We start from the raw sequence: 14225 nt of genomic DNA on the forward strand, positions 1-14225 counted from the left end.
ATAACACCTTCTTACTCTCAGATGTTACTGAAAAACTTCACCTATTAGTAAAAGTCCTTGAATAGCTACTTTAATCTTTTACCTGTTTTGAGCTGCGTCTTCCGAAGAGCCACATAAAGTCCACAATCTGGACTTTATGGGCTTAAGTTCTCTAATGTCTTCCTAATTATGCCATTATGTCATTCAGGTGATTTGGACCAAGGACATGTCTAACAGTTGCAGGACACTGACCCCGGATGTCAAGACCCCTGCTGCGTCATATTGGCAATTGCAGATGCATGAAAATATGAAACCTTTAATTAAAACTTAAATTTGATTTTTTTTTTTTCAATATTGTAGGAATTGACTACATCAGACAACACATGGAAGAACTTACCCTCCAGCCAGAGCCCAACTGATTCAGTTTGTCCAATGATGATGAAGTCACTTCAACTCTGCTCAAGAGTCAAGATGGCGCCAACCAACTGGGTGGATTCTTGGTCTGTTCAGTTTCAGGACTTACGGAAATTATTCCTAGTGGTAAACATGCTAGTTTTGAAGATGAACAGTCCTCTCCCAGCCTCAGCAGGTAGAATGCGAAAGGCTCTTCGGCATCGCAAGATTTGTGGAAAGATTTCCCTTGAAACAATTCAGGACACCAGATTCTGGCAGCTTAAACGGAACCAGGTATTGGGCAAGATTTCTATCCGTTAGTTGACAGGTTTTGGATGATGCTAGATGTATACATTTCATCAGATTTAATGTTATTAACAGTATATTTCCTTATGTACTACCCTTTTATTAGATGTTTGAATAAAGAAGTAATTTGTGTCCAGCGGCTAATAGGACGAGATTGCCATGGTTGGTTGTTCTTCCTTCACTAATTTCTCTTCATTAGCAGAGAGTGTCCTGAGTGACTTGTGTCCTTTGGCCCTCTAGTTTCTGGTTGCATCCTCTGAAGGCGAATAAACATCCCCATCGGCACTTGAGAAAAGAAGCGAGTGGAATTAGAGAGGTGAGTGAAAGTCAAACATGCACCAGCCGCCTCGTCTGCCGAAGAGAGACCAGCCTGAACAAATGAGTTGGAAAAAGATGGTGTGCTCTGGGATTGGCTAGAGCAACACCAGAAAGATGAAAGGAAAAGAGAAGAAGCGGAGAGGCAAAAGACAATATACATTTCTTTTTTTTTCTAGAACACTTTAAGTAGGACAACCAGCAGCGAAAGCACTATTAAATAAATGAACCCAATTCCCCTGCTCCCCTTAAAGGGGGCAAATTGCCAAGCCTGTTGTTGCTGCTTTAGGGGAACCTATTGATTAGGTACATCAAGGTGAACTCTCAGAGAAACTACAAGCTGGGCTTAAGTGGATTGTAGCTTGTGAGATGTGAAAATGTGGGAAGCAAAAGGAAGTCACTAACAAGCTTCATAACCTGGATGATCTCTTTGTCTTCATTGGCCAAAATCTCTGGCTGCTCACCAGGACGCTGAATTACCTTCCCTTTGCTGCAACAATAGCTAATTTGCCAGCGGTGTTTGACGGGAAATGGTCGGCTGTCTGGTTCCGGGACAAACTGATTGACATTCAGAGAAGTGCAGCGAGCTGCAGCCCCGTCTCTGCAGGTTTACCCCCTTTGATTCTCGGTTGAAGAGGCGTCACGCAGTGACTTTGCAGCAAAACTGGCCCGTCCAGCAGATCCGCTCGGGCCGCCCTCTAACAGAGCTCTCTCCGTAACATTGTCACATTGTGTACAAACGGCAGTCCTGCAGGTGATCCAGAGAATCTACTGACTTCAGAGGTTCAGCCGCAGTAATTACAGAGCGGAGAGCCCGGATGGTTGAGATGCAGCCGCAGGTCAAACCTCTCGGATGGTTTTCTGTGTCTGCTTCCACCAGATAGACTCATTTACATGCTGGGTTAGGAGAGCAATAAGCCTTAACTTCACATGTACAAATAAGTTGGCTTGTGTGTAAATACATGCCCACTGCAAACATACGGATGGTTTACAAAGTAGAGTTTTGCATGAAGACATTTTTTTAATTAAAGTGGTTTTGTGAGCGATGAAGTCCATTTTGTTCTGACTCGTCCTCCTTTTGGACTAACTTATCTAGATTTCATTAAAGATATTTAAAGCTGCAGTACATAACTTTCATGAATTATTTTTTTTACATATTTGTTAAAACTGTCACTATGTCGTAACAATATGAGACTGTATGAGACTAGCCAGTTGTGAGGAACCAGCTTTAGCATAGCAGAGAGCAAAAGAGAGGGTGTGAGTAGAATACATGAGCTTAATTGACAGCGTTAAGACCCTCCTCCTGACTCTGATTGGTTATTTCTGAGTGAATGGTGTATTTTTGGAGTTAATATTGGAAGAACTGTGAGATGGCTGAGAAGCTAATTTTTTAGTTTACTCTCACAGATAGTCCATCTCATATTAAACTGTCACAACATATTTGTAGTTTTTACAAATATGTGAAAAAGCATAAAAGTAAAAGTTACATGCTGTAGCTTTATCTCCTGCAGGTGATGGAATAACTGCAAATAACCTTTTAAAGAACGTCACGTTTAAGATCCTGAACGATAAAGATAAAGATCTTTCAACAGCCACTAATTATTTCTCATGAAATGACTATTTTTTAGCAGCTTCAAACCAGCTTCCTGTCATTCTCTTTACGAAGTGAAGAAAGAGCTAAAGTGAAAAATAAAAGCCTTTATGCGTTGTGAGGCTGCAGCTCCACACGTTCTCGCCTGCAGCAGATCGGCGAAGCGCCTGGCATCGGTTCCAATGCCGGGATCAAGAAAGATGAAGAAGTGCAGCTTTTAGACACCCGTGATTCATCTTGAAACATGCCAGAGTGCGGAATCCTGTGTGGGCTTTTCCACGGTATGTGCCAATAACAGAGCAGAGTTCACATCCACGGCTCTGCAGCCGCATCTGCAGAGCCGTGTCAGTCAGTCTGTCTACATCCTCCGTGCTGGACGGCAGAGCGCGGCTGAAAGACAGCAGCAGGAGCACCAAACGCTTTAAATCCATCGAGTACGAGAGGAAAGAAATTAAACACTGACCTCAAGTGGTGATGTTGGAAAATATCTCAGAGAAGTAAAAAATAATCTGACTCTGCAAGATATATAATTTGAATTTTAAAACCACATTTGGGTTAAATCCTCCTGAATTCCTTTTTTTGTTTGCATTCTTGCAAGAGAAACAAAACAGAAAACAAAAACCTTGAATGTCAGTGCAGGCTGAATACAGAGCAATAGAATGTATGGAAAAGCAGTGATCTCAGTAAAATGAGTGAGACGGGTTTGTGATCACAAGGCTATGCTAAGTTTACAGCTGCCATAAAATAATTGAGTTTTATTCCAGCTGTTCCTGAGGCTGAGTATCTCTTCTCCTAATGATGGAATTATGTCAGATTTTACACAGTGGAAATGAGGATAGTTGACTCAATGCATAACTAATTCAACTAATTAATTTGACCAAAACGTGAATTAAGTCTGAGTGGAAACCTGACTGGAGTCATACACACATGACACATACATGACAGTAACGGACACCTGCTGCTGAAAAGAGAATCATTCATTCAGTAATGAACTGATTCTTGTTCATTTGCAGAACAAGAATCAGCTACATGATGAGTGCAATGTGCTATTTGTTGTCTGTTTAGTTAAATAAAGTACTATATAAAATAACCTGATTCCCTGCATTATTTAGAAATTTCGTTGAATCCTGTTCGATGACAATAAATGCTATTCTATTTTATTCTATTCTAAAAAGATAAAAACACTCTTGTTTGACAACATAGCAGCATTGTATGATTTTTCACAAACTCTCATTAATTCTCTATATTACATCAAATATTAACATCCAGTAAGATGATACATAGAGTCTCCAGCAGCAGTTTTCTGGGGGTTTTTTTGCAGAATTTGTACTGATGGGCTGGAAGTGTGAAGACAGTAAGATGGTTGGATCAGAGCTTATCTACCACACCAGGCCCTGTGTGCTTTGATTGCCACCAAAGTCTCACATCCACTCTAATTATATGCAAATCTTCCAGGGGGTTTACAACCCTACGTGTGTGTGTGTGTGTGTGTGTGTGTGTGTGTGTGTGTGTGTGTGTGTGTGTGTGTGTGTGTGTGTGTGTGTTGTGTGTGTGTGTGTGTGTGTGTGTGTGTGTGTGTGCGTGTGTGCGTATGTGTGTGGACGCACCTTTGTGTGTTGCATTCATCTTGTGTCTCATTTTCCGCTGTTCAACACTGAAACCTGACTGTAGCTCCAAAGAGGCAACACTGGCACGACTTTCTTTAGTGGCTCTTTACTAAACGCATGAGAACTAGAAGTGAAAGGCAAAGCTTTAGATAAAGATACATTTACAGACAGACAGGTGACACGCTTTAACAAAAGTTACCTCGTGGTCACCCGCCACTTCAGAGGTCTTTAACAGATTCATTCTTCGTTGTCCACTCTAAATGAAAATATTATAACCAATAAATTTACAAAATATTAGAAACATAACTACAAAATACCTTGACATGAGGCTGCTGCACTCACGTCTCCTGGTTCCAGGCTTCAGCTGTTTCTTTGATTATTCAAGTCTCGCAGCCTTTCACATCTACGCAAATCTCGCGACAACTTTCAACAAAAAAATAGTTCGACATAAAATAAAATACTATCATTTCACACAAATCTCAACACGTGAACCAAACAACTTAAAAGGCATAACCCTAACTGTTAGAAATAAACATAAATGTTTTTAAGAAATAAATTATTTCACTGACAGTTAGAAACCTATTTTGGCTGCCTGCAAATGTCACATTCTTCATTTCCATTAAGAACAAGATGGGGAGAGACGCAAAGTGCCTGGTCAGGTTTTCAGCCTCCATTTGGGTAAATAACATCTTTGGCCTTTAGGTCTGTGTGAACGAGACGGCGGCGTCTCCTGTAAGAACAACACAGTCTCATTAGACGGCTGTGAGTCTGAGTGTGTTCCTCAAATACATGATTTCTGCCTGCAGGTGTGTGCCTTTCTCAGCCCAATTAAAATGTTGACATTTTCACACAAAAAACACACAAAGTTCTGACATTCATTAAGAGCTGCTGAGACACAAAGAGAGCAGGTTTTATTTGGTGTAACAGCTGGAGCCTCACTAGCGCAACAGAAAGCAAATGTCAATCAGAAGATTTTCATGAACCCTCTGTAAGAAGTTAAAAATATGTTGTAATTTTTCTATCTATTTTTCCTATGAGTGTGTGTCATATAATTCCAACCTCTCACTTACAGTATTGTAACTGCTGTGGTTGTTGATCTGCAGCATTGAAGAAAACAGAGCTGGAGAATGTTTTTCTTGTTGTTGTCAGTAACTGCATTTCCAGTATAAATGTGTGCAAATCTTTGTTTAAATTCTGCTAATGTCACACCCCACAAGCCCCCACAACTTTACAAATGCTATGTCTCCATTAAATAAGAAGTGAAATTAAAATCACATGTGAATAAACTTATTTACATGATCAATAATCAAAAATCATGGCAATGACACTGGCATCTTATTCAGGTATTGGAGCAACAAGCTCCTTATACTTGGGAGAACCTTCATATGTGGCGTTTTGGAGAAATTGTAGTCGGCCATTATACAGAAGAGCTGTGGATCAGGGTTAGAATAGTTTTGGGATTGTCATCGCCACGGCCGTGCAGAGCCCTTTGGAGGGGCAGGGGCTCAAAGTTAAAAAGTGCACATTGAACAAGATCTTAAAACACCAAACAACAACAGAGCAACAACCCATATTAATCCAGGATTTCATTGGATCAGACTATATCATGGCCATCATGCAGGGACATGCAAAACACATGTGGTATATTTTTCCCAACAGGTATAAAGTTTCTGATTTTGCTGCTGACAGTCCTGGAGGGATGTGTTGATCTGAGACTGTTGCTGTTAAACTGACCAGAGGAGAGAAGGTCAAAGGTTATGAAGTTATGAAATAAGCACATCTGCTGCCATTTTGCCATTTTAATAATATCTTAATAAATAGATATTATTAAGCTCTAATAATATCAGTTTAACCTCTAGAACAACTTGGCTGCAGACTGATTTCTAGATCAAAAAGCTCGTGAACTCCAGATCATATTTTCATGTTGGCACCTCTGAGATCTAGAATTGTAAGACTGAGATATCAAGGCAAAGAAAACTCAGTAGCTGCTGGTAGGGGCCAATCAGGGGCCCCTAGAAATGGTTTAATTGGAACAAAGACCAAAGATCTAAACCTGTAGCATCATTTATAGAAAATGACAATGTTATTACATTTTATTTAATGCATTCAGCTGAGAAAAAGAATTACATTTAGGATTTAATTAGGAAGTTTGTAAAAGTTTAAAGAATCATCTTGATAGTTTGATTGTTGTTACCATGGCTACAATATGGTGTAATCTTTGTGTTTGAGTTGTTTTTGTTTACAAATACATCACAGCAAATAACCAATAATCAGTGATTATTTTAAACTTGGCCAATAAACCTGATCTTCCTCTCACAGATTCACCTAATCAATATGTAAACATGTTAGTGATGCTGAGGTTCTCAGTAGGAAGGGTTTGGGGGATGGAGGGGGCTTCTGTCCAAGGCCCCACATTACCTTGGTCCGGCTCTGCATGTCAGTCAGACATTTTGATTCATTTAATTAATCAAAATGTTTGGCTTCATGCTGCGGTTCTAATTATTTCCCCTAAAGAAGCAAACAAATTCTAGATGCTACCTGGTTTTCTGTGGAGACGTTAGGCTACATGATGATTGTAGTCAAATATTCTCCATCATGAACTACTTGCTTGCATGTTGTTGATCTTTATGTAGTTCTCAGGTCAACTAAATAAAAGCAACAACAGGCTAAAAATGTCTGTTTTGTTTCATGTTTTACAGGAGCTAATGCTCACATAGGTTTTTTGATATTTGTCAGTGCAGTGGGCAGTGATGACACATCCAAAAAACTTTGAAGGACACATGTTTCCAAGCACAAGATTCTGTTGAATTTCTAACAATATAACAGTATTCAATAGAAAATTGTTCAACCAACCACAGATCTGTGAATGATTGCAGGGTTTGTCCACACTGGATAAACAAAACGTCAATAGATTGGTGCAGCACACGTTAAATATTAAATAGAGGATTCAAAATGCTGAGAAGCATTTTGGATTCAGCTTTGACAAAGCTTGTGGCCAAAGCTCCAAGTCACTGAGTTAATATAAACCGCTATGAAAACAAAGGTTTCTTTAGAGTGAAGAAGACGATGAAGAAGGAATTCATGACAGTGTGAAGTGAAAGAAATTACAGACCTCAGGCCGGTTTGCGTCTGCTTTATTGTAAAGAAAATAGCTCCATCTTCTGGCCAAGTACCTCAAATGAAGGTGATTCCCTCCCTTCTTGATGCTCTGCAGCTCAATGCAGTTTGATGACGTGTTTAGCTTGTAATACTTTTTCTCTGGTCAGATTTGAAATTCTCAAAATGACTTGCTTAATTTTCAAATCATTGTGTGCATTAAAAAAATGTAATGTACTTGCACAAGTTCCCAATGCTTGGGAACATTAATGCAAGTGCCTATCTGTACTTATTTGTTGTTTCCTGCATAGCCATCATTTCTGAACCGCTTATGTCATATGTTGATCAAAATGCATTTTATGGGTCTCTGTTGAATTATTTCAATCTTCACAATGTGTAATTACAAGTTTGTCACATAAGTCTTTAAACGATTGATCAGGTTGTCATAACATGCCAAGAATATTTCATACATTTCATCATTTCTAAATCTGTCGTTGTAAATCTGTCAATGACAGATGAATCCTGAATTCACTCAGGTGAATCCTGACTTTCTCAGAGGGAGTGAAGCGTCAGATCAACCAGTTTTGTGAAATAGCTCAATGGTGCATCTCATGAACCAACAACTGGCAAGTACATATTGTGAATAGCCAGAGCACTGACAATGGAAGGACGAGAATTTGGACAAGGTCAAAAGTCAGAGACGAATGACAAGGAAAAGAAGAAGAGTGAGGCTATTGGGGGTAAAATGGACAAAGAGAACATATAGACATCTGATCCTGATAAAGAGTCACACTTGCACATCATGTTCTCATTTATGAGCTCACAGTGACTGCAACTGTTGTCTCCTCTTTGGAGAATCAGCCGGTGATGTTTTGCCCAATTAGATGGAAGCCAACTGTTTTCAAGAATGCACAGCTGAGACATGATGCTGTCAAGTTGATCTCACATGAAAAAACTGGAAATTATACTCCATATGTATTTTTAAGGATCTTTATGTGAACCGTAAAATAACTAGAGACATCCGCTTTAATTATTTCACAAAGAAATAAAAGGCCAAATAAAGCCTGAAACCGAAAACCTCCAATCCAATTGGTGGATTTCATTTTATTAAGTGAAGCTTCTCATTTATCTCATTAAAAGTTCTTGAGGACAGAAGCGGCCCATCTGCTGTTTAGCCTGATGTTTGCATTTTACAGGGGAAAGAGTTTAATCTCTTTTCCAGGAACAAATTGCCATTTTATAGCACAATCAAGGAATGTTACCGTTATGAAAATTAGACTTTTCATCATAGGCTCTCCTAAAAGGCTACAGCGAGAGGTTCAAGGATTGCTCAAACATGCAAAGGTTCCTCCACTTTAAAACAGTACAGTAAATTGCAACAATATGGATTCCACTCATGAATCTGTGTGTGTACACAAAATCAGCACATTGGAATCAGAGACGATGCGATAACTCAGAAATAACAGCAGTGATGCAGAAATGACATGATTTAATCTGGTACTATGTGATGCAGACACTTTACTCAACTTTGATGTGAAAGGACGGAAATTTAGATTTCAGCCATCACTTTTTGTCTGATTAATTTGTCTAATAAATATTTGACCACTTGGGGGCGCTCATCGAGCATTGAAATGTACAAATGTCATTTCTGATGATTTGATCATTCTAAGTATAAAACATACAAATGAAGGAATATAAAAACTCCATCCCTCTGGTCTCCAGCACAAAAACGTGTACTTTATTTTTTTTACCTTTACATCCACAGAAGTGTTTTTCAAAAAGCCAGCAAGCATGGTAAGATAAGAAACTGGACCTGAATACCAATTTGTTCAATTGTATGCATTGGCTGCTGGCTGTTACTTGAAATGATTTTATGTTGACAGGATGTCATATAGTCTTGAAATTGCATTGCAAATTTGCACTCAAGTGGGGCTTTTTAGGAGAAAGAGCAAAGTCTGCTTCCAATTTTAGAAGAGAATATCGATGGATAGTAATAAGACCCAACATGAGTAAAATATCCCATCTCCTTTTAAATACAGCAGTACAAAGGACGTTTTAAAGTAACTGTCAAGATTTTTGGATTTTTGTCATATTTTTTTTATTATGGGAGGTTTTTGTTTCATAGTTTCTGCCATTTTAATTCTTCCTGTTTTCTGAATAGTTTGTCGGGGTTATTCCTGTCAGTGTGTTTGTATTTTGATTATTTCATTTTTGTTTATTTATTAGTGCTGACACATAATATTCAGACCCTTATATTTATTTTCAGGTCTAGTTATGCTGGTTCGTTTCTTTATGTCTGATTTCATAGTTTATTTTTGAGTTTGACTGTTGTATTACTTTATTATTCTCTTTACATTGACCCTGTGTCTTGGATTTCTTTTTATTATTCATGCTCATTAGGTTCATTAGATCTATTTGAGTTTGCTGGTTTTTTTCACTGTTATCGTCTGGAACCGGTTGCTATATTTTTTCCTCATCTTATTTTTTGTTGGTTGATGTTTTATTTAGTCTCAGTTCAGTTTCCATATCTCCTACCTCTATTTCCCTGCCATGTTCTTTAATTAGGTTACGTTCACACAGCAGGTCTTAATCCTCAATTGCGATTTTGTTTGCTAAAATCAGACTATTTTTTTCTTGGTAGTTCACAATAATTAAATATAATTTTAGTGTGAATTGCTTACCACCCTAAAGGGAGGCAAGCAAAAGAAAAACATTCACTGAAGAAAAACATTGGCAAGAGTATTCTAGATTGTAGATCATAACAAGAAGGATGCTAATAAGACAAAGCACAATTCCTTTCTGATTTTGTTCCATACTTGCCTGCTGAAGTTGAAAATTAGCATCATAGGGAAACTTGGGCTCATAAAAGACATCAGGCCAAGAAGACCGTGAGCTTGTTGACTCACTTGATGACAATACATCTATAAACATATCCATCCAAGGAAGAGTGGTGGGGACTTTGGAGTCTTGAACAAGATCAAGAACAGTAGAATATTTGTGCTTCGTTATAGTGGTCTCTTTGTCTGCTATTTCTGAAACTGAGGAGGAAACATTTTAGGGGTTGGCCAATCCCCACAGAGAAAATGGAAAGCGTTGACCACTTGAATGGCCAGGTAGACCTCCACAGCAGGAATGGGCTCCTTATGGGAAAAATGCAAGGCAGCACACCAATCAGAAGTGTGCAGAATATGCCTGCCTCTCCAGATCCAGGGTCTTTTGTCATCTTCTCGAGAAGAAACCACAAACTCATCTTTGTGGTGGGATCCTTCTATCATGTGGTTTAAGATGATGAGAATGGACTGCAAGACCAAGTTAAAGTGAAAATATAAAGTTTCTTAGTGTCCAAAGTTGTACACAATGCCAGGATTCACAAGTGAACAAGATATGAATACAAACTCAGGTAGGTGAACTGTGACTTGTCAAAAACAACAACAGCAACAACAATGCTAGTTGCCGTCTTATTGGTTAAAATTCAAAAGACTGCTATTATTATTGTCCAATAAAGCTGTCTTTCTATATATTGTATCATTTCTGGTAGTGAAAATACATAATTACCAGGGTTTTAGTAAACTACTTTAGCCATGTTAAATTAATACAAGAAAGATGAAGCAAAGGCATAAATTCAAACTGAAAGGCTCTTCAGCCTCACCTGCATCATCCAATCTTTGCATTATGTTCATCCATCGCCAGCCTATCAATATTGGACCATGCCCCATCATAGCCAATAACCAATCAAGCTTCCATTCAAAAGGACTTTCATCCATGGCATCATCAAATTTATAGCCACGCTCAAGCAAGTTGGTATGCATTCCTTGTCAGACTTTAAGTCTGACAATCTAACAGGTTCTTCACTCATCTCTCTTTACTACCCTAGTCATTCTACCTCCTGTCCTGCTTCCCGCAGCGTTCACCTGGCTGCACGCCTCCAATCCCCACTCTCACTCTCTCTCTCTCTCCAAATTCGAAAGTTAAATTCCAAATTCAAGCTCATCTGCTCTCATCCTCACTTTATTCTGAATTTCTTTTTACGTTTTTATTTTTATCAACCTTCTCTAAATCCACCTTAAAAAGTGGCTGGCTATGTTTTGGCTCTGGGAAACTAAACCTAACAGAAAAGCAAACCACGTTCACCGTGTATCAGAAAATGCTGAGCAATGACGCAGACATCCACCACATTCATCTAAAGTCTTGTCTTCACCTTTCTCTGTCTGCCTCTTCTCCCAAAAGGCCAACTGACTGACTCCGCCAAACACTGACACGATGACTTCTTGACGCCTCACAAAGTGGCCGTTGGAGCTGTCATATCACCTCATGCAGCAGGGAGGAACAACAATATGACAGCGGAGTGGTTAACAGTCACAGAGACTATGTGTGTGTTTGTCATGAGGTTAAGAAGAGTTTAAGCTTCCTGAGAATAAAAAAGCTCTGGTTTTAATGATCTCTCATGTCTTTTAAAGACGGTTGGAATGCATTAGTTTTAAAATAAGCCATATAAACGCTTTTTGTGAAAACAATTGTTTCATGTGTGAAGCTATTCATGTTTTCATAGTTTGGAGGCAGGGTGGTGTGCAGCAATTTCAGTGACCAGGGCTGCAGGGTGCTGTAGTGATGACCTCATTCATCATCATGTTTGTGGGTTGGGCATATTAGGCAGCAATCATTTTATTTTCAATCTTTTTGTGTTAGAACTAGGAAACCAAATCGAATAGATCTGGAGGAGTTTTAAACGGGTGGGATGTAATGGGTAGATGATGAGGTCAGTGACTTCCCAAAACTGAACCTCAAAGAAGAAACCAAGAAGTCAAGGCTCATTTTAGCATGTGGGACCCCTCAGAAAGTACAAAGTGGCTCCTGCAAACAATTACGTGAAACAGTCGAACGCTCGGACAAGGCTGAGGACAATCTCACACTGAGTGATCGCAGATCAAGAATTTATATATGGAGCAGCACAGGTGGAAGAAATCAGTATCCAGTAGAAGTGAGAGGAATTTTGAGCAGGTGCAACATGAAACAAGGGAGAAGCAGGGAATCCATAACAAGAAGATAAAGGGCAGTGTTATGTATTTTCCAGACACATAGTGGAGTTTTATAGCATAAACAAATTAACGTACCTTTAGTTAATATAAAAATGCTCTACACATCAAATAAGACTCAAAAGGAACTTGTAATTTAATGCCTTGAAATTGGCCATCAGTCTCTTTAAGAAGCTGCTGCTTTTTATGACACTCTTCCTTCAGGAGGCCATCACAACCGCTCCTCTATTAACTGTTCAGCGTTTTTACCAGCAATGCACTGAGAAGTAACTCCTATAATGAGGTCAGGAGATGCAGAGGTGTTTGCTATTTTCTGCTAGCTAGTCTGAAGGAGCTGAGTGCGAGGGGGGCAGGGAGGGGGGACTCGCAGAGGAAGGATGCTCTGGTAGGTGGAAGCTTGGAAGCTGCAGCTCGGAGGCGGCGCTAAGTCCACCCAGTTATTTCTCATAGCTGAATGGCTGACATGGGAGTTGAAAGACTTTCTCAAAAATGCATGAAAGAGTCAAAGCAACACTAAAGGTAAACATGTGATGAGGAAATGACATAATTTGATACAAAGCTCAAAAAGTCAATTTTATATCGAGCTGGCCCTTTAATTCAGGCTCTGTTAAAAGGTGACAGAATTTAAAACGCACAAGAAATTTCTGAGTGTGAGGGTAAACAGAGTCAAACAGTCAGGGTGGCCATTCTGGTCATAATGTTTTGCCCACTCGGCGTTCTTCTGATAATACTTTTTGGATTAAAAAAATATCCTAATGGTCGTTGCAGTTTACAGAACAGCCAGATGGTGGCAATAATATCGCATGTTTCTTTAAAGCCCTATGCGTTCAGACGTCCTTAAAAACGTTGGTTAAATTCATTCATAAGGTTGGTCTCAGTCCATATCGCTACATTTTCGCTGCAATTGATCATTTCTTTCACCCAATGCGGATGAGTCTGTGACTATCCGGTAACATGGAGTTTTCTGAAAAGCTAACACCTGGACATTAATGTTCAGGAGCAACCTGTCAGGTCTCCTTCAGCAAATTCATTCACTCACTTGTTTTCAGATCAAAAGACACTGAGGCACGCGACCGCACGTTTTTACGCAGGGGGGGAAATAAGCAATAAGCATTCACACACAAACACACTTAAAATCAGCCGCTTCACTGCAGATTTAAAGAGGCTCTGCAGCACGCGCACGCGGAGCAGCTGCTGCTCTTTCATTTCCACCTGTTCACAGTTCCGCACGCGCTTCCCGCTCTTTGAGGTCGCTGTTTATTTGCCCGCGCGCCGCGAAAGAGAGAGAGAAACAGAGAGAAAGAGAGAGAGAAACAGAGAGAGAAAGAATTAGAGAGAAAGAGAGACAAAGAGAGAGAGAAAGAGAGAGAGAGAGATTTTACGCACGGAGCGCTCGAGCGCAGCAGCCTCACATGACACCGCCGCACCGCCTCAGAGCAGCTCTCAGCTCAGCTCCGGCTGGCCGCCTTCAGCCGCCGCTCAATGAATGGATTACCCGCACGTTCGCTTCACGTCACGGATGATTGTTCCCCCTCATCAGCCGGCCGTCGCTGCGATTCCACGGTCGCCTCGCCAGGACTTGCGGACACTGCCACGCGGCGGGGGGCGCTGGTCTGAGAGCGGCTGAAGATCGAGTGGACGCGCGGCTGGCCGTCTGGAGAGCTCTCCGCGAAGTCCTGGTGTCCACGGCGCCGGGAGAACTCCCCCCCCCCCCCCCACCTGCCGGTTTCTCCTCGGTCTCAGATGTTCATCAGCGGGCTCGCGCTTCCTCGGAAATCTCTCCACCGTTTCCCCCGTTAATTATGTTCACTTTTGCTGCTTTCTGCTACATGCTGTCTTTGGTCCTCTGTGTCTCCCTCATCTTCTTCGCAATATGGCACGTGAGTATCTCTTTCTTTCTGAAAT

At 40.3% G+C, this 14225-nt stretch overlaps 1 protein-coding gene and 1 long non-coding RNA gene across 7 annotated transcripts in view; both read left to right on the plus strand.

Annotated features, from left to right (window-relative positions):
* The first annotated feature begins 356 nt into the window (after window positions 1-356).
* On the plus strand, window positions 357-1108 carry LOC129369214 (uncharacterized). The gene is made up of 3 exons (XR_008606929.1): window positions 357-666; window positions 785-840; window positions 919-1108. It is a non-coding gene; the product is annotated as an uncharacterized LOC129369214 (long non-coding RNA).
* A 12410-nt stretch (window positions 1109-13518) lies between these two features.
* The window catches only part of cnih3 (cornichon family AMPA receptor auxiliary protein 3), a 51341-nt gene continuing 50634 nt past the window's right edge, over window positions 13519-14225 (plus strand). For all 6 annotated transcript variants that reach the window (XR_008606926.1, XR_008606927.1, XR_008606925.1 and 3 more), the window contains exon 1: window positions 13519-14200. Coding sequence is in view for 3 of the 6 variants with exons in the window: in XM_055044597.1 (XP_054900572.1) it covers window positions 14123-14200 (78 nt within the window). In the remaining 3 variants the exon portion in view is untranslated. The remainder of the gene's footprint in view (window positions 14201-14225) is intronic.

This window comes from Poeciliopsis prolifica, unplaced genomic scaffold, assembly GCF_027474105.1.
Source record: "Poeciliopsis prolifica strain line A6 unplaced genomic scaffold, Auburn_PproV2 SCAFFOLD020, whole genome shotgun sequence".
Classification (NCBI taxonomy): Eukaryota; Metazoa; Chordata; class Actinopteri; order Cyprinodontiformes; family Poeciliidae; genus Poeciliopsis; species Poeciliopsis prolifica.